Below are 16,625 nucleotides of genomic sequence, written 5' to 3' on the forward strand. Positions count from 1 at the left end.
ATTGAATTATTTATTGTTGGATTTGTCAGGACCAGAACGGAAACAGGACCCAATTGCGTTACGTTTCTCAAAAGTTTTATTGAAGGAAAGAGAAAGGGCTGCGCCCACCATCCGTCCTTTGCTGGACGCGGGAAGCAAGTCGCTCTCGTACTCGGATTGTGATCCGAACACGGAAGTGGATCTTCTGTAGCGAGCGATGGCGCTGTCAGGGACGGAAAACTGGGAGAGCGAGGCGTGGTCGGAAACGAGTCGTGAGCCAGAACGGGAGAGTAGACGTAGTCGGGAACAAAAAGGGGTCGTAAGACGGGACGGGAGAGCAGACGTGGTCAGGATCAAAACAGGTCGTAGCCGGAGACAGACAGGAGCAAAAACGGGACAGGTGGGAGTCAGGGTCGAAAAAAAGGCTTGCCTAGTATTTACTGAGGTTCGCAGACAGACTGACAACAGGGGACAGACAGGACTGGGTTCAAATACTGACAGGGAGCCAATCAGCAGTTGGCGCCAAATGAGCAAGCACAGCTGAGTCACAGTAATCATGACAGTATTATTTATTTTTCTATTTTTAGATCTTATTTTGTGTAGAAAATTTACTCAATTACTTATTTACTGAATTATCGTTGTACGCGTTTTTTACTTCTTTATTTTATTACCAATTCTGATACTGTTTTTTTTTAATAACTAATTTTGTGCAGGAAAACAAAAGACCCCTTGCTATAACTGTCATGATTACCGTTATCAATCAGCTGTGCCTGCTCATTTGGCGCCAACCGCCGCGGGTTCTGATTGGCTCCCTGTCACTATTTGAACCCAGTCCTGTCTTTCCCCTGTTGTCAGTCCGTCCGCGAACCTCTGTGTATACAAGGCTAGCCTTTTTCGACCCTCACTCCTACCTGTCCTGTTTTTTGCTCCCGTTTGTCTCCGGCTACAACCTGTTTTGATACCGACCACGCCTGATCTCCCGTCCCGGCTTACGACCCATTTTTGATCCTGGCTACGTCTAGTCTCTGGTCCTGGCTTACGACTCGTTTCCGATCCCGACCACGTTTTTGCTCTCCTGTCCCGGCTATTGACCTGTTTTTCCGTCCCAGACACCGCCCGCTACGGAATATCCACTTCCGAATTCATATCACAATCGGATTGCGACAGCGACTCTCTTCCCGCGTCTAGCGAGCACCGAATCGTGGTCGCTGCCCTTCCTCTCTCTCTCTCTATCTCAATAAACTTGTGAGAAACGTTACGCGATTGGGTCCTGTTTCCGTTCTGGCCCTGACAATAACAAGGTTTACTTTTCACGGTTCTGCTACGACTAAGACAAAAGAAACTAAATAGGAATAAAATGAGTACATTTTGTGCAGGCTTGGGGAGTAACACAATACATGGAACGGCAAAAATGATGTTGGCAAGCTCTTTGGATTGATTTTCATTTTGTTTCTGTCGCATTTGATGTTCGTTTTGCCGGAGATCAAAGCCAGGAGAGAAAGCTTACCACGTGTTGTGAGTCATCATTTGATTCCTATTTAGTTTCTTTTGTCTTTTATGAGCATATTTGGTATTAGAGTAATCCAAAAGTCATTGAAAGTAATCCAGTTCAAGTAACCCTACCCAACCCTGGAAATACACGTTTAAAGAATGCAGAACTTTTTTTTATTAAACAAATAATTGGGCCTGTAAAAATTTGGTTCTTTAAATTCAATATATTGTAGAATATTGAAATGCATGATAATTATGAAAATATAGGTTTTCTACTTCACAGATTTCGGCTTTCCCTGGTTCATTTTGGAACCTCGCCCCTGAGATGAACTAGGGATTATTGTATTTAAATACAGGTGATTATTTTTAAAATCAGAGATTTCCTTTTAGAAAACATAATTTTGGCCCTACCTCACCTAGCTAAATGCTTCGGCGGCCCTAAAGAAAACAAGAGGTTGAGACCCCTGATTGACTGAGGAAAAAATAAGATGAAATACAGGATAAATAGGCAAACATATAGCAAAAAAAGGAAACAAAATAAGAATAATAAAAGATGAAGAAGAGAAACGAAAAAAAAAACAAGAAAAGGCAAGAAAAAAGAAAAGAGCTAGAAAAAAAGAAGTAGAAGGCTAGGAAAAAAAGAAACAAAAAAACAAAACAAAAAAACTACAGGTTAAAAGCAAAAATAAGGAAACTAAATCAGAATACTAAAAGAAAAAGAAGAGAAAAGAAAAAAATCAAGAAAAGGGAAAAAAAAGAAAAGAGCGAGAAAAAAAGAAGTAAAAGGCTGGGAAAAAAAGAAACAAAAAGCAATAAAAAAGCAAAAAAACTACCGGTAAAAAGCAAAAATAAGGAAACAAAATAAGAATAATAAAAGAAAAAGAAGAGAAAAAAAAAAAAAAGACAATGGAAGAAAAAAGAAAAGAGCTAGAAAAAAAAAGAAGTAAAAGGCTAGGAAAAAAAACTACCGGTAAAAAGCAAAAATAAGGAAACAAAATAAGTATAATAAAAGAAAAAGAAGAGAAAAGAAAAAAATTAAGAAAAGGGAAGAAAAAAGAAAAGAGCGAGAAAAAAAATAAGTAAAAGGCTAAGAAAAAATACCCAAAAAGCAATAAAAAAGCAAAAAAAAAAAACTACCGGTAAAAAGCAAAAATAAGGAAACAAAATAAGAATAATAAAAGAAAAAGAAGAGAAAAGAAAAAAAAATAAAGAAAATGGAAGAAAATAGACAAGAGCTAGGAAAAAAAGAAGTAAATAGCAAGGACAAAAGAAACAAAAGAAAAATAAATTATAAGAAAAACGAAAAAAGGGAAAAAAGAAAGAAAAAAGTCAAGAAAAAAATTAAGAAAAAAAAAAATTGGGGGGGAGATAATAATGTGACATGTAAAAAATGAATTAATAATATATTTTTACAGTTCTACGCGCTTGTTTAAGGGAAATTATGAAAATCAGAAATTTTAACACATTTTAAAGAAAAAGAAAAGAAAAATACTTTTGTCTGTATGTTTTAAAAGCCATGAACAAAAAGAGCAAAACATAGTAAAAAAATAAAATAGGCAACAAACTATTAGCGTCACATTACCACCGCAAATAAATTACGTTTCCAACTATTACATATCTAGAATTGAATCCAGGAAAATAAACACTATTTAGGTCTAATACTAAAGATAATAACAAATATATTGGGAAATAAATGCATTCTCCGTTTAAAATTCAAACAAATGTGTTTTTTTAATAGTTTGCAGTTAGTACGTCATTTCCAGTTCTAATCTTATTTTTAAAAACCCATTTCTTTGCTCTTTTCCATTAAAAAATCTGTATTATTTTAGAAAAATAATCCCAATAATAATGTCAATAAAATGAACAAGTCTCTGCAAATAAAGGAGGACTTCACTTACCATGACTGGTTTCTTCAACCTCTTTGAAAATGTCAGGTTCTCATCCAGGTTGACAGTTTGATGGTAAGGGATGTAAAAAAGGGGTGGAGACGAAAAAGAAAAGAGAAAAAAAGAGAAAAAAAAAGAAAAAAAAAACTGATTTCCCAAATACTCACCCATCACACACCACCCTCAACACCCCCTCATATGAATGCGAGTAAACCTTGCAAAACCTTAATTTGAAATCGCTTCACAAATAAAATTTCTGCATATTAATATAAGTAAAATAAAAATATAATAATATAGTATATTATATAAATATAATGAATATAAAACCGTTTACGATCAACTACAAACTCATTTGTAGCCCATTCGTGTGATTCGCTAGAGGAGATTTGTCCCTTTGTAACTTCCGTAGTTCATTAAAAAATGGCGTCTCCCGTGGACAACGTGAGTAAAGTTTTGCGAGTTTAATTTCAAATCAAACGAAGCGAATCCGTATAATCAACCGATCTATTTTAATGCTTATTGTATCGGACTATGTTGTGGTGATTATAGGTTAACGATCGGTATTTGTGTTTTTTGTTTTGCTCGGCGTGAGCTAACAAGCTAGCCAGTCTATGCTAGCTTTCTCCCCGTGGCAAATAAATAATACAATTTCTTGCAGGATTTGATCGACAGCGATTTACCGAAAGCTGTTGAACTCCTGAACAATCTCGCCGAGCAGGTAATTCGTCGCTTACGTTCTTTTAAAAGAGACTGCGATCAAAGCCATTCAGCACATAAACATGTATTATTTTGATATTGACACCTAGAGTAACGTGAGTAAAACCTACCTGGTAACTCTTCTGCATTTCTATAGTGCCTTTCAAGTCATAGGAGACCACCCAAAGCGCTTTACAATGTGCTTTACACTTGCCCATTCACACACACACTCACACACCGATAGTGGCGACAGCCATGTGCAAGCCTGTCGCCTTGCATATATATATATCTATATAGATATAGATATATATAGATATAGTACAAGTACAAATCCCAGAAGGATATATGAACTTAATATTTAATTATCTAAAGGATTCAAAATAAATAAATTCAGAAACAAATACAGTGAAAAGAAGAGCCGCTCCAGAGACGTTGAACTACTCTAACATTGTTTAAACATCATTTAAAATAGTTTTATTTCAAACAAGGCACTGAAATAGTAATTATTAAATCATAATTCAGTGCATATATATATGAGATGATTTGATTCCAAGATATAAAATAACAATGGACAGAAGCGTTAAAATGTGATAGGGAAATCAAAACACTGATTAAAAATATAACATGCATGATGCATGTTTATTACGAATAAAAAAATAACAAAAGCACACAATTAGGCATTTGTAGCCAATCTACTACCAACGAAAAACATATATATTCATTTTCTGTATTCTTAGCAAAATTCCCCTTATCATAAGCCAATGAGGGGAAAGAACACTTTCTCATTAGAGGTTTTATCGGGGGCATTAATGGTTCATTGTTAATGAACTATTTTTCAAGTAAATTACCGTATTTTCCGCACTATAAGGCGCACTTAAAAGCCTTTATTTTTTTCAAAAGCTGACCATGCGCCTTATAATACAGTGCGCCTAATCTATGGATCAATATTAATTTGCAAAGTCTTGCAACTAACTTGCAGCCGCCGACTCGATTTTCCCCCGAACGTGGAGTAGTCCGCGGTGTATGCTGGGATTTATTTCCTGGCGTTTCATTGGCTAACCAATGTGTCAATCATCAATTGAATCGATCACTATTGGCTAAAGTTATTCGGAGGTCAAGGGGCGGATCCTTTTGATCATTTACAGGCTGGCATTGGCTTAAACGGCAAAACAAAGCCTGCAATTGGCCGAAAAAGATGAATGCGTATAGCACGTGGCTGACAGCATAGAGAAAGCATTTTTTTCTATTCTGTATTTGTAAATATTTTATTCTCCTGGATTTACTGCACTCACGGATACAAGAGGACATTGGCTGCACATTATTATGAACACAACGACTTCGGTGAGCTACTCCCGGTTTTATATTGTCCCTGTATCTTGTTTCAGACTGAACTCGATGTTTCTGTAATAAGCGGTGCAGATAATGGATGGAATGGAGTGTCTATTTTTAAATTCAACTCAATTCCAAGTGTTTATTGTCATATGCACAGTAAAGTTGCGAGCGAAAAAGAAAATAGAAACTAAGGAATGGTTGGCATTCCTTGAATCCCAAGACTTTAACCTTCCGAATGATGGAACGATGCATTTGAGTGACATCGTACGGACACCGCATCCGCACGTGTTCTCGACACGTATTTGCTTCTTTACAAGCATTCGGAATGTTAAGGGGGTCATCAGTTGGACTGAACCATCTGACTGTTTTGTCGACGTTCCCATTGTAGCGCCTTATAATCCGGTGCGACTTATGTATGTCAAAAATAGGACCAAAAACTATTTTTTCGGGGTGCGCCCTATAACCCGGTGCGCTTTATAGTGCGGAAAATACGATAAGTGAAACAAGGTTAGCAACATTTTCTGTATCTGCCCTATTCGATTTTTCTTGTTTGTACTAGTTATTTACGTTTTAATGCTGTTATTTTAGGAAGGATAAAGGGTTCGGATATAGTAAAAGAGATACTACCTATCTATCTACCTTGGTCATATCCCTTAAGAGGGGTTGCAGCAAGACAAACCTATACAATAACAAAGAAAATAAGAAAAGGGAAAAAAGCACAAAAAATAACATTTTTGGACCATTGGCATATTACACACCAAAAAGTCAGTCTTCCATTTTTTTCAGACTGATACAACTCCTCACCTGCCCTCTACAAAAAATGCCTTAAATTTCTAGTAATATGTTTAAACCAAGTCTAATAATTACCCTTAAAATGACCTATCACTTATTACCCTTCAGGTGGCTTCAGTGACCAGTCACGTTCGAGAGCTGATCTCGAAAGTTAAAGACGGTGCGTTGCAGACTGCAAAGGTGAGTTTGTTTCCAGAATTACAGTGGAACCTGGGTTCTCGACCATAATCCGTTCCAGAACCCTGTTCGAAAACCGATGTGTTCGATCGCCGAAATCATTTTTCCCATTAAAAATAATGTAAATCGTCTTAATCCGTTCCAACACCCTGAATGTTTACCTTGAATGTTTAACGTAAACATAAAGCTAACCCGGGCTAAACGTACGTCCGCGTTATCGTAATCTTCCGTACCAAAGATGACGCTAACGTGAACGTGTAAAAATTAAAAAAATCAGGTCGTTTACAAGTCATTTAGCACCACAAGTGGCTAGCGCTTCATTGGAATGGGGGCTCCGTTCCAACACCCTGAGTTTTAGGCTCAGTTCCAACACCCTGAATGTTTACCTTGAATGTTTAACGTAAACATGAAGCTAACCCAGGCTAATCGTACGTTAGCGTTATCGTAATCTTCCGTACCAAAGATTACGCTAACATGAACGTGTAAAAAATTTAAAAAAAAGGATAAAGAAATAATTATGAATAGGATTTCTTACCTTTGTGGTGGTCAGCAGAAGGCGCAGGTGGAGGGTGGGGAGAGGATCAGACACTCGCACACCTCCTTCATATTTTGCTATTATTTCTTTCTCAAATGCAATAGTTGTACGCACTACTTTTCTTTTTTCACCTGTAGCAACTTTGCTGCTTGCACTTTCTTCGGAGGCATAATTAGGGGCTAAAACACCCGTACGCCACTCAGCATGGCACCCTAGCGTACGCACTGACGCATTACCGGCGTTCGAACTCCGATTTTTTGACCGAACAGCGAAGCAAGAATTTCTCAAATTTTTGGGTCGGACTCCGATTTGTTCGAACTGAGAGGCGTTCGAAAACCGAGGTTCCACTGTATGTGATAATGGTTCATCGGTCCTCACCTGACTTTCTGCATCGCTCTCTTTTCCGAACAGGGCTTGTCCTTTTTGGATCTCCGCTATCACCTGCTGCTCTTCTATCTTCAAGACCTCACTCACATCATCAGCATCAAGACAGAGGGCGGTGAAATTAAGGACAGCGAAGCCCTTACTCGAGTGGTAACGGTCAGAACGGTAAGGTTTTCTGTTGAAGTTCATGGGATATTTGGAGGCTGTATTTGCCTAACAAGCAAAAGGTACCCGGTTCGAGACCCGATGGGCGCCACCTGGCTGTACTTGCCTAAGACGCATCACAGGAAATGGAGCCTCTACCGTCCTTAAGGGGTCCAACCATAGCAGGAGTCAGGAACCTTTTGGACACAAATAATAGCAAAATATGACAGTAATCCCTCGGTTTTCGCGGTTAATGGGGCCCGAGACCACCCGCGAAAACTGAAAATACGCGAAGTAGCGGCGCCCCTTCAAAAATGCTTCAAAAAACGTATACAGCACAGGCGTCAAACAGGCGGCCCGCGGGCCAGATCAGGCCCGCTAAGGGATTGAATCCGGCCCGCGAGACAACACTCGGAGAAGCGCAAGAGAAAAACGAGCTGCAGGTTGAAATAGGTCAACTTGATGTTGCCAAAGCCAGGTGCCTCCAACAAAGTCACTGTACAGTAGTGGGACCTTGGTTATTGCGGTTAATGGGGACCAAAACCACCCGCGATAAGTGAAAATCCACGAAGTAGCGACACCCCCTTCAAAAATGCTTAAAAAAATATATATTTTTAAAAATATATATATATATTTTTATTTTTTTATTATTTTATTCTATTATTATTATTATTTTTTAGACCTGCGAAGCTCTGAACCTGCGAAAGTGGAACCACGGAGTAGCTATGCCCCTTCAAAAATGCTTAAAAATATATATATATATAAATAAATAAAAACTTCTTTTTCTTCTTCTTTTTCTTCTTCTTCTTTTTCTTCTTTTTCTTTTTCTCCTTTTTCTTCTTTTTCTTCCTTTTCTTCTTCTTCTTTTATTCTTCTTCTTCTTTTTCTTTTATTCTTCTTCTTCTTTTATTCTTCTTCTTTTATTCTTTTTCTTCTTCTTTTATTCTTTTTCTTCCTTTTCTTCCTTCCTTTTCTTCTTCTATTCTTCTATTCTTCTTCTTCTTCTATTCTTCTTCTTCTTTTATTCTTCTTCTTCTTCTATTATTCTTCTTCTTCTTTTATTCTTCTTCTTCTTTTATTCTTCTTCTTCTTCTTGTATTCTTCTTCTTCTTTTATTCTTCTTCTTCTTCTTTTATTCTTCTTCTTCTATTCTTCTTCTTCTTTTATTCTTCTTTTTCTTCTTCTTCTTATTATTTTTTAGGTCCGCGAACGTCGAAGCGCGAAAGAGCGAGGTCCCACTGTACTTGTATTTCTTTCTTTTGCCCCCTCTCTCTCTTTCTTTCTTTTCCACCCCTTTTCTCCCACTCAGTCTCTGTCTCTTTCACTCTCTGTGTCTCTCTTTTTCTCTTCCTTTGTTGCTCTTTGTCTCTTTCTCTCTCTGTGTCTTTTAACCTCTTTTGCTCTAACTTTCTCTTTTCTCTTTCTCTCTCCATACCCTTTGCGCTTTCTTTTCTCTTTTCTCTCCTTCTGTCTTTCTATTTCTTTTGGGGTTTCTTTCTTCCTCTCCCTTTCTTTTCCCCCTCTCTCACGACTTTTTCATCTTTTGTTTCTCACGCTCTCTCCCTCTCTCTCTTTCTTTGTCCCGCCCTCTCTCCTTTTCCCTCCCTCTTTCTCTTACTTCTTTATCTCTCTTTTTCTTTCTCTTTAATCTACTAGTCCAGCCCCCAAAATAATGTTTGTTCTATCGTGTGGCCCCCGAGTTCAAATGAGTTTGACACCCCTGGTATACAGTATACCCCCCGGCCATTAAACCGAAGTGATCGCTGGCATGATGGCAAGGAGTTATTGGTTGACTTCATCCAGAACTCTTCACACTGGAACTGAATGTACCAAACCATGACCCACAAGTGTAGCCATGTCTTACATCATCAATTTACACGGAATAGGACTGCGGCGAAACCACTACGAACCATTCAGTATGATTGTATTAACCGCTCTCAACCACATGCAGCCATCGCAGTTTATTTCGCTTGCTACCGGTTACATATTGAAAATAAAAACAATGAAAATGTGATATTGGATGAGTGTTTGTGAAGCGTTTTGGGAAACAACAGTTAAAAAATGGTCTGTGTTCATTTTAATGAAAGTGAAAGAGCTACCTTCTGACAATAACAACATACTTTAGCTAGCGGCATCGAACGGCTTTTACAACAAATACACGAAACCGCACACAATTACCCGTGTTTAGGTAGTACAAACAACAGCTTGCTTTTGGAATAATAAAGTCAAACTTGAGATGAAATGTGACGCAAGAGAATATACTTACGTCGCGTTTCCGTGCTCCTCCATGATAAACAGCGCCACATAAGAAGGGGTTGAGGTGGGAGGAGTTGGGGGGGGGGGGTGAGCGAAGCGGTAACTCACCAGGACTAAGCATTGTGTCAGGGCCTCCCCCTCCCCTTCATAATAAGAGTGTCCACACCGTGTCCTCAGTTGACATAAGCTTGCGCTTGCTCAAGTCAATAAATGCTTTTATTGAGAAGGTAAGGTATATTTTTTAGACCCGCGAAGCTATAACCCTCAAAAGTGGAACCGCGAACTAGCGAGGTTCCACTGTATTACTATATATTCTGGGTAGAGGGCGCCATACCCTATATTTTAAGACAAATGTATACAAAACCAGACACGATCAAATTTTTCAGCGCGTTTGATTCCCTGTGTGACGTCGGATGATTTTAAATATACAATATATATATATAAATTAGAAGAATGTCAGAGCCTGTGTCCCATATCAACAAATATACCACTTTTCATTTTTTACAGAATGGTTTCAAATTAACGCGCAAGCATTTTTTTTGTTAAAATATCACAGAAGTATACAAAGTGACGTATTTACCTTACAAAAGTGCTCTGTGTGCATAAATAAGCCCACTCCTACTGTTCACCAAACCAAATTGCTCTGTGTGCTTGGCTGGTGTTTCTGGCTGTTTAGGGTTTTTCTGTGGGTTTTCATCATAAAGTGTCAACGTTGAACAGGAATTGTTTAATGAGCTTCCATGTAAAGCTTTTTAAGTCGCGGGCCGCATTGGCTTAAACTTTTTTTGAAAGGGCCAGGAGGAGAAAAACATTTTGATTACATTTTTTTGTATATAGCGATACAGTCTCAAATAGCTCCTATGCTGTTAGACAGAGGAAAGAAAAGCTACTGGACTTGTTCTATGTTTGAGGTGTGGTGATATTTATTTTGTTAAATATGTTTAATTTTGGGCAGCACGGCGGCGCAGTGGTTAGCGCGTGTGCGGCACAGTTCTGAGGTCATGAGATCGAACCTTCCTGTGTGGAGCTTGCATGTTCTCCGCGTGGGTTTCCTCCAGGCACTCCGGCTTCCTCCCACATTCTTAAAACATGCGTGTCAGGTCAATTGGCTGGTCTAAATCGTCCCTAGGTGGGAATGAGCAAGTGAGTAGTCTCTCTGTGTACCCTGCGACTGGCTGGCAACCAGTTCAGGGTGTCCCCTACCCACTGCCGAAGACAGCTGGGATGGGCTCCAGCACCCCCGCGACCTTACTGAAGATAAGCGGTGCAGATAATGGATGGATGTTTTATCTTTCAGTTTGATAGCCGGTCATCGTTATTAACGTATTTTTAGGAGCAAAATTTACGTTTATCAGCACTGATAGGGTTAAGAATTAACAACCAATCTATTTTGTGTCAGAATAAGTGACACAGTAATACACTTTGAATTTCGATGACAGTTCAAATGAATGACAAGAAGGTTCATTAAATAAGCAAAGAAAACACAATTCCAATGTTTTCCAGTTTAGGGGATCCCAAATGCATGGGTGGAGAAGCACCTTTTCCGTTACTGGCTCCATCTAGTGTTAAAACTGAGAAGTGCAACCGAGTTGAGTTCAAGCGCCAATGTGCAGGCCATATTCACCTGTATTTTCAGAATTTGCTGTGGGACAATAAAAACTAGTTTGGACACCCCTGATGTAAAGGATCCATTAGCGCCGCTCCGTGTTGTCCCGCGGGCCGGAATCAAAACCCTTTGCAGGCTTGATCCGGCCCACCTCTTTGACTAGAGGACCCTAGCATTGCATAAATCCAACACCCTTACATTTTTAACTCTGTCGTCCTTTTTTTCGATTTAGGTCCTGGAGAAGATGCGACCGCTTGACCAGAAACTCAAGTACCAAATTGATAAATTGGTGCGCACTGCGGTCACTGGCAGCTTGGGTAAGATTTTTATCAAATTTGCACCGCTGGACCATCTTACAGTGGATGAAACTCCGGATTTTTCATTTTTAGCTGAAAATGACCCGCTGCAACTTCGCCCCAACCCGAAAAATCTCATCAGCAAGGTATACTACCTAAATGTGGGTCTCTTAAAGGGACAGTGCATATTATGAAGTGCCTCTTAGTGGTAAACCGAAAAACATCTTTTCTTAAAAAAATGATTTGAATAAGCAAAAATACTTTAACTGTCATTAAATTTAAAAAATGTACTTTTGAAAAAAATACTCAGAAATGAAAAAATTTGCATTTGAAATAACATGTGTCATAGGCAGGGTTGGGTAGGGTTACTTTAACTGGATTACTTTCAATGACTTTTGGATGACTCCAATAGCAAATATGCTAATAAAAGACAAAAGAAACTCAATAGGAATAAAATGATGACTCACAACACGTGGTAAGCTTTCTCTCCTGGCTTTGATCTCCAGCAAAACGAACATAAAATGCAGGGTTGGGTAGGGTTACTTTAACTGGATTACTTTCAATTACTTTTGGATGACTCCAATACCAAATATGCTAATAAAAGTCAAAAGAAACTAAATAGGAATAAAATGATGACTCACAACACGTGGTAAGCTTTCTCTCCTGGCTTTGATCTCCAGCAAAACGAACATAAAATAATAATAATAATAATAATAATAAATGCAGGGTTGGGTAGGGTTACTTACTGGATTACTTTCAATTACTTTTGGATGACTCCAATACCAAATATGCTAATAAAAGTCAAAAGAAACTAAATAGGAATAAAATGATGACTCACAACACGTGGTAAGCTTTCTCTCCTGGCTTTGATCTCTTTGATCTCCGGAAAAACTAGAATAGAATAGAATATACCTTTGTCATTGTTACAACATGGGATATATTGTGACAACGAAATTGGACGTGGCACTCCAGGTCCACATTTTACAGTGAGGATAAGGAAAACAGAGATAAAGGAGATGTATAAGAGATAGATGAACATAAAATGCGACAGAAACAAAATGAAAATAAATCCAAACATCATTTTTGCCGTTCCATGTATTCAGTTACTCCCCAAGCCTGCACAAAGTTTAGCCATTTTATTCATATTTAGTTTTTTGTCTTTTATTAGCATATTTGCCTTTGGAGTAATCCAAAAGTAATTGAAAGTAATCCTGTTAAAGTAACCCTACCCAACCCTGGGAGCTGACATAATTGTCCGCCATCTTGTTGCTAAGGGTACACCCAAAAACCCTTGCTTTTTCCTTCCTTACTGTCTTTTCTTGATTGTTCTTTTTTCCTTTTATTATTCATTTCCTTTCTCTTTTGTTCCTTTCCTCCTATGTTCATTTTCTCTATTCTTATTTTTTCCTTTTTCCTAATCAAGTTTTTTTTCGCTGCACGTAGGTTTCAGATCAGTTTTAATAGTGATCTGTTTGTCATGAAGGGTAATACAAAAACTTGTTCTTTTCTTTTCCTGTATAATTTTCCTTTTTAGTCCATCCATCCATCTACTATCTGCACCGCTTATCCTCAGTAGGGTCACGGGGGTGCTGGAGCCTATTAGTCATTTTTTTCAATTTTTATCTGTTCTTAATATTTCCACTATATTATTATGACTCTATTTTTTGGTTATTTGCAAAAGGCTAGGACAGAAATGAGCAGAAATTCGCCAAAGTCTGTATTCTTCCACCTTGTGTCTAGCACTCGTTTTAGTTGCACAGCATGATACAGTAACATGGAGTGGTCGGATATTATACACTGTTACTTTAATCTAAAAACAAATCGCATGTTTTTGAAAAATGTCACAGCTGAGCCAGTCCGAGGGTGAGGATAGTGATGCGGCGGAGAAGAAAGGGGCGCCTTCTGGGACAAAGAAATACATGCCACCCAAGATTGCGGCCGTCTATTATGGTAAAGATTTAAACTACTGTTCAAAGGTTTGAAAAAGTCACTTTTATTTATCGAATGAGTGGTCCAATGTCTGGTTTTTTTGCTCATAATAACCTCTAGCATTCGTTGGCCAGTCTCAGATATGGCTTTTTCTTTGCCGCTCTGCTTTGAAAGCCAGCGTCTTTGAGTCACTTTTTCACTATAGATGTTGACACTTTCCTGGTACTATTTATCTTAGCGTATAGATACCCTAAAAGAGACTGAATTTAGTTGACCCCTTGCTCGGTTATGCTTCCCAATTGATAACCAGGTTAGAGCATGTTTGTGCGATTCTTTGGTGGGAGTAGTACACACCACCGTGGGAGATCTTCCCTTTCGTTTCTTGGCACTGTTAGGAATGAGATATTATAAATGTATCGTTTACCAAATTGTTCGATTATAGTTATCTGACTCCATTTACCAAACATAGCCTTCATTCACCGACACAATGCATGCTTGATTCTTTTTGTGAAAAGACGGATAAGAGACTGGCATTTCCACACGGGGCAGATTTATTTTCTTGAATAATTTAAGAAGTCATTTCTAAACGACCCCAAACTTTTGAACAGGTAGAGTACATCGTATTATTCCTAGTAAACGTACCGCCTTTCTTGACCACTAGATGGCGATATGACAGAAGCAGATAGGAAGGCGGCTGTGGTGGACCGCCAGCGGCGCGTGGCGTTGAGAAGCTCCGTGATCCAGGAGCTGAAACAGCAGTACAGCGACGCACCTGAGGAGATCCGGGAAAAACGGGACTTCCAGAGCGAGAAGGAGAGCCGCGACGAGCGCTACAGGTAATCGCTTAGTAGTACTCGTTTTTCAACCGAGGAGGATGGAGATCAGGGATGTCAAAGTCAATTGCACAAGGGGCCAAAATTCCAAACACACTTAAGGTCACGGGCCAACCAGGATAAACATTTATTGAACACACTTAAACTGAATGTTTTTGGAACATAAATAGGAATAAAAACAGACGGGAATATTCAATTTAAACCTTAAATCACTTATACAGTATTATTTAGCTTAAAAAATTATACAACTTAGAACTTAAACAACTTAACATTAACATTCAAATTCCTTTGCTCCTATGTCAATGTATATATTAAAAAAACTTAAATATCCCAAAAGATTTTGCTCTCCTTAATATATCTCTTGTCAAAAGTAGAAATATGAAAATGCTACACAAATTATTTTGTAAAAACGTCACGACATTCTGAGAACAGGGAGCCTGACGTGCTTACCTTTGGCGCAGACGGAGTAGGGCGAGAGATGGGAGGGAGTGTTTGCACTTTTTGCATAGCTCCACCCATCCCTCCCACTCGTCCAATCAAATAAGTTCTCTTCCAGTGTTTTGGCTTATTTAGTTTGTTCTGTGGATTTCATCATAAGGTATCTGAACACTGAACACAGATTATCTTTAGCGTTGTACAGCCAAAACGAGTTTTTTTTTTTGTGCGACACCTTGACTATAAATTGTAGTGAAAACGTGCCCTATATAGTTTGAAAAGTACCGCTTTGGTTTGGCTTTGCGTGTATCCGAACAGGATTAATGGCTCTAGTTTTGAACGAGATGGAGAAAATGTGCATGCAATTAAATTTGTTTCTGAGCCACAGGTACTCTTAGAAAGAGCCATATCTGGCTCGCGAGCCATAGGTTCCCGGCCCCTTGTATATAGTATACAGGGCTGGGTAGGGTTACTTTAACTGGATTACTTTCAATGACTTTTGGATGACTCCAATACCAAATATGCTCATAAAAGACAAAAGAAACTCAATAGGAATAAAATGATGACTCACAACACGCGGTAAGCTTTCTCTCCTGGCTTTGATCTCCGGCAAAACGAACATCAAATGCGACAGAAACAAAATGAAAATCAATCCAAACAGCTTGCTGACATCACTTTTGCCGTTCCGTGTATTCCGTTACTCCCCAAGCCTGCCCAAAATTTAGTAATTTCATTCATATTTAGTTTCTTTTGTCTTTTATTAGCATATTTGGTATTGGAGTAATCAAAAAGTAGTTGAAAGTAATCCAGTTAAAGTAACCCTACCCAACCCTGATAGTATAGTATAGTTGAAGGAATAGGTACAGATACTAAAACGTCAGAATATGATGTCCAGGGATGAGACGGTGTTGTTCATATTGACGGGCCATTAATAACAATAATGTAAAATGGTCTTGCGGGCCGGATAGGATTACACGGCGGGCCGGAGTTTGACACATGTGGTGTATATGCTCACTCTCTCGTGCAGGAAAAACTATGAGGAGTCCATGATGGTTCGACTGAACGAGTCAAGCCGAGAGAAGGCCGGCAAGAAGCGGAACCTGATGACCATGTCCGGTCAACTGGGCGGCATCACGCATTTCGGGGACATCACGGCGCTGACGGGCGGAGGACAGGTGAGCAGATTCATGTCCGTCCTGTGAGGTATTTGCATGTAAACTGGTTCTTAAACCTTTTCGTCCTGGTACAGGAGGTGGATAACCCCCGGCCTAAGAAAAAGAAAGTTATGAAGAAGAAAACTAAACGTAAAGGTGAGGATGAGAAATGGAGTTGGAAATACATATGACAGTGATGCTTATTTTCCTTGATTTTTTTTTTTTGCAGCCTTCAAAAAGCGCAAATAGGTTCGAGGGGAGCCGTTTTTAACCATCTTACGGTAAATTGATTTTTTTTTCTTTTGTAAGTTAATAGATCACCAAATATAAGCAGTTACTTTACCTCTCCAGGTGTTTTGGGGAAGATCCTTGTCCTATTGTCTGCAAAAACCAAGCCTTGAGGATTTTTCAGCAGGATATGTACCCAAGAAATACTTGTAATAAAGTTATTACTCTGCACCATTCTGACTACTTATTCAATGACTGTATATCACTTTTCCGATTTCCTGTTACTAATAGGTGACATTTATTCGGTTTTTAATATTAGACATTGCATCCCAGTTCATTATTTTGACTATTATCAGTGTCTGAAACTCATGAGATAAAGTTAGCGGAAAAGTTGCCTGCCCCATTTTTCCCAACTTGAAACACGATAAGACTTATCGCAAAAAAAAACATTGTTGCAAAGTATTAATAATCA

The 16,625-nt window shown here is 38.7% G+C and overlaps 1 protein-coding gene across 1 annotated transcript; it reads left to right on the forward strand.

Moving 5' to 3' along the window:
* Positions 1-3,704: 3,704 nt before the first annotated feature.
* ngdn (neuroguidin, EIF4E binding protein) lies at positions 3,705-16,387 on the forward strand. Its single transcript, XM_088321927.1, has 12 exons — positions 3,705-3,797; positions 4,015-4,074; positions 6,285-6,356; positions 7,300-7,437; positions 11,511-11,595; positions 11,668-11,720; positions 13,422-13,524; positions 14,165-14,339; positions 15,799-15,946; positions 16,021-16,081; positions 16,155-16,206; positions 16,277-16,387. The coding sequence occupies exons 1-11, from the start codon at positions 3,777-3,779 to the stop codon at positions 16,172-16,174; spliced, it is 936 nt and encodes a 311-aa protein (XP_088178053.1). The 5' UTR covers positions 3,705-3,776; the 3' UTR covers positions 16,175-16,206; positions 16,277-16,387.
* The last annotated feature ends 238 nt before the right edge of the window (positions 16,388-16,625 follow it).

This window comes from Urocampus carinirostris, chromosome 18 (genome assembly GCF_059441175.1).
Source record: "Urocampus carinirostris isolate Australia breed hairy pipefish chromosome 18, RoL_Ucar_1.0, whole genome shotgun sequence".
In the NCBI taxonomy this organism is placed as follows: domain Eukaryota; kingdom Metazoa; phylum Chordata; class Actinopteri; order Syngnathiformes; family Syngnathidae; genus Urocampus; species Urocampus carinirostris.

Bases quoted from the DNA above. Each gene is read 5' to 3' on its own strand.
- ngdn (XM_088321927.1), top strand. From the start codon at position 3,777: ATGGCGTCTCCCGTGGACAAC. The intron at 11,721-13,421 runs GTATACTACCTA...AAAATGTCACAG, and splicing joins CGAAAAATCTCATCAGCAAG to CTGAGCCAGTCCGAGGGTGA. The intron at 13,525-14,164 runs GTAAAGATTTAA...CTTGACCACTAG, and splicing joins GATTGCGGCCGTCTATTATG to ATGGCGATATGACAGAAGCA.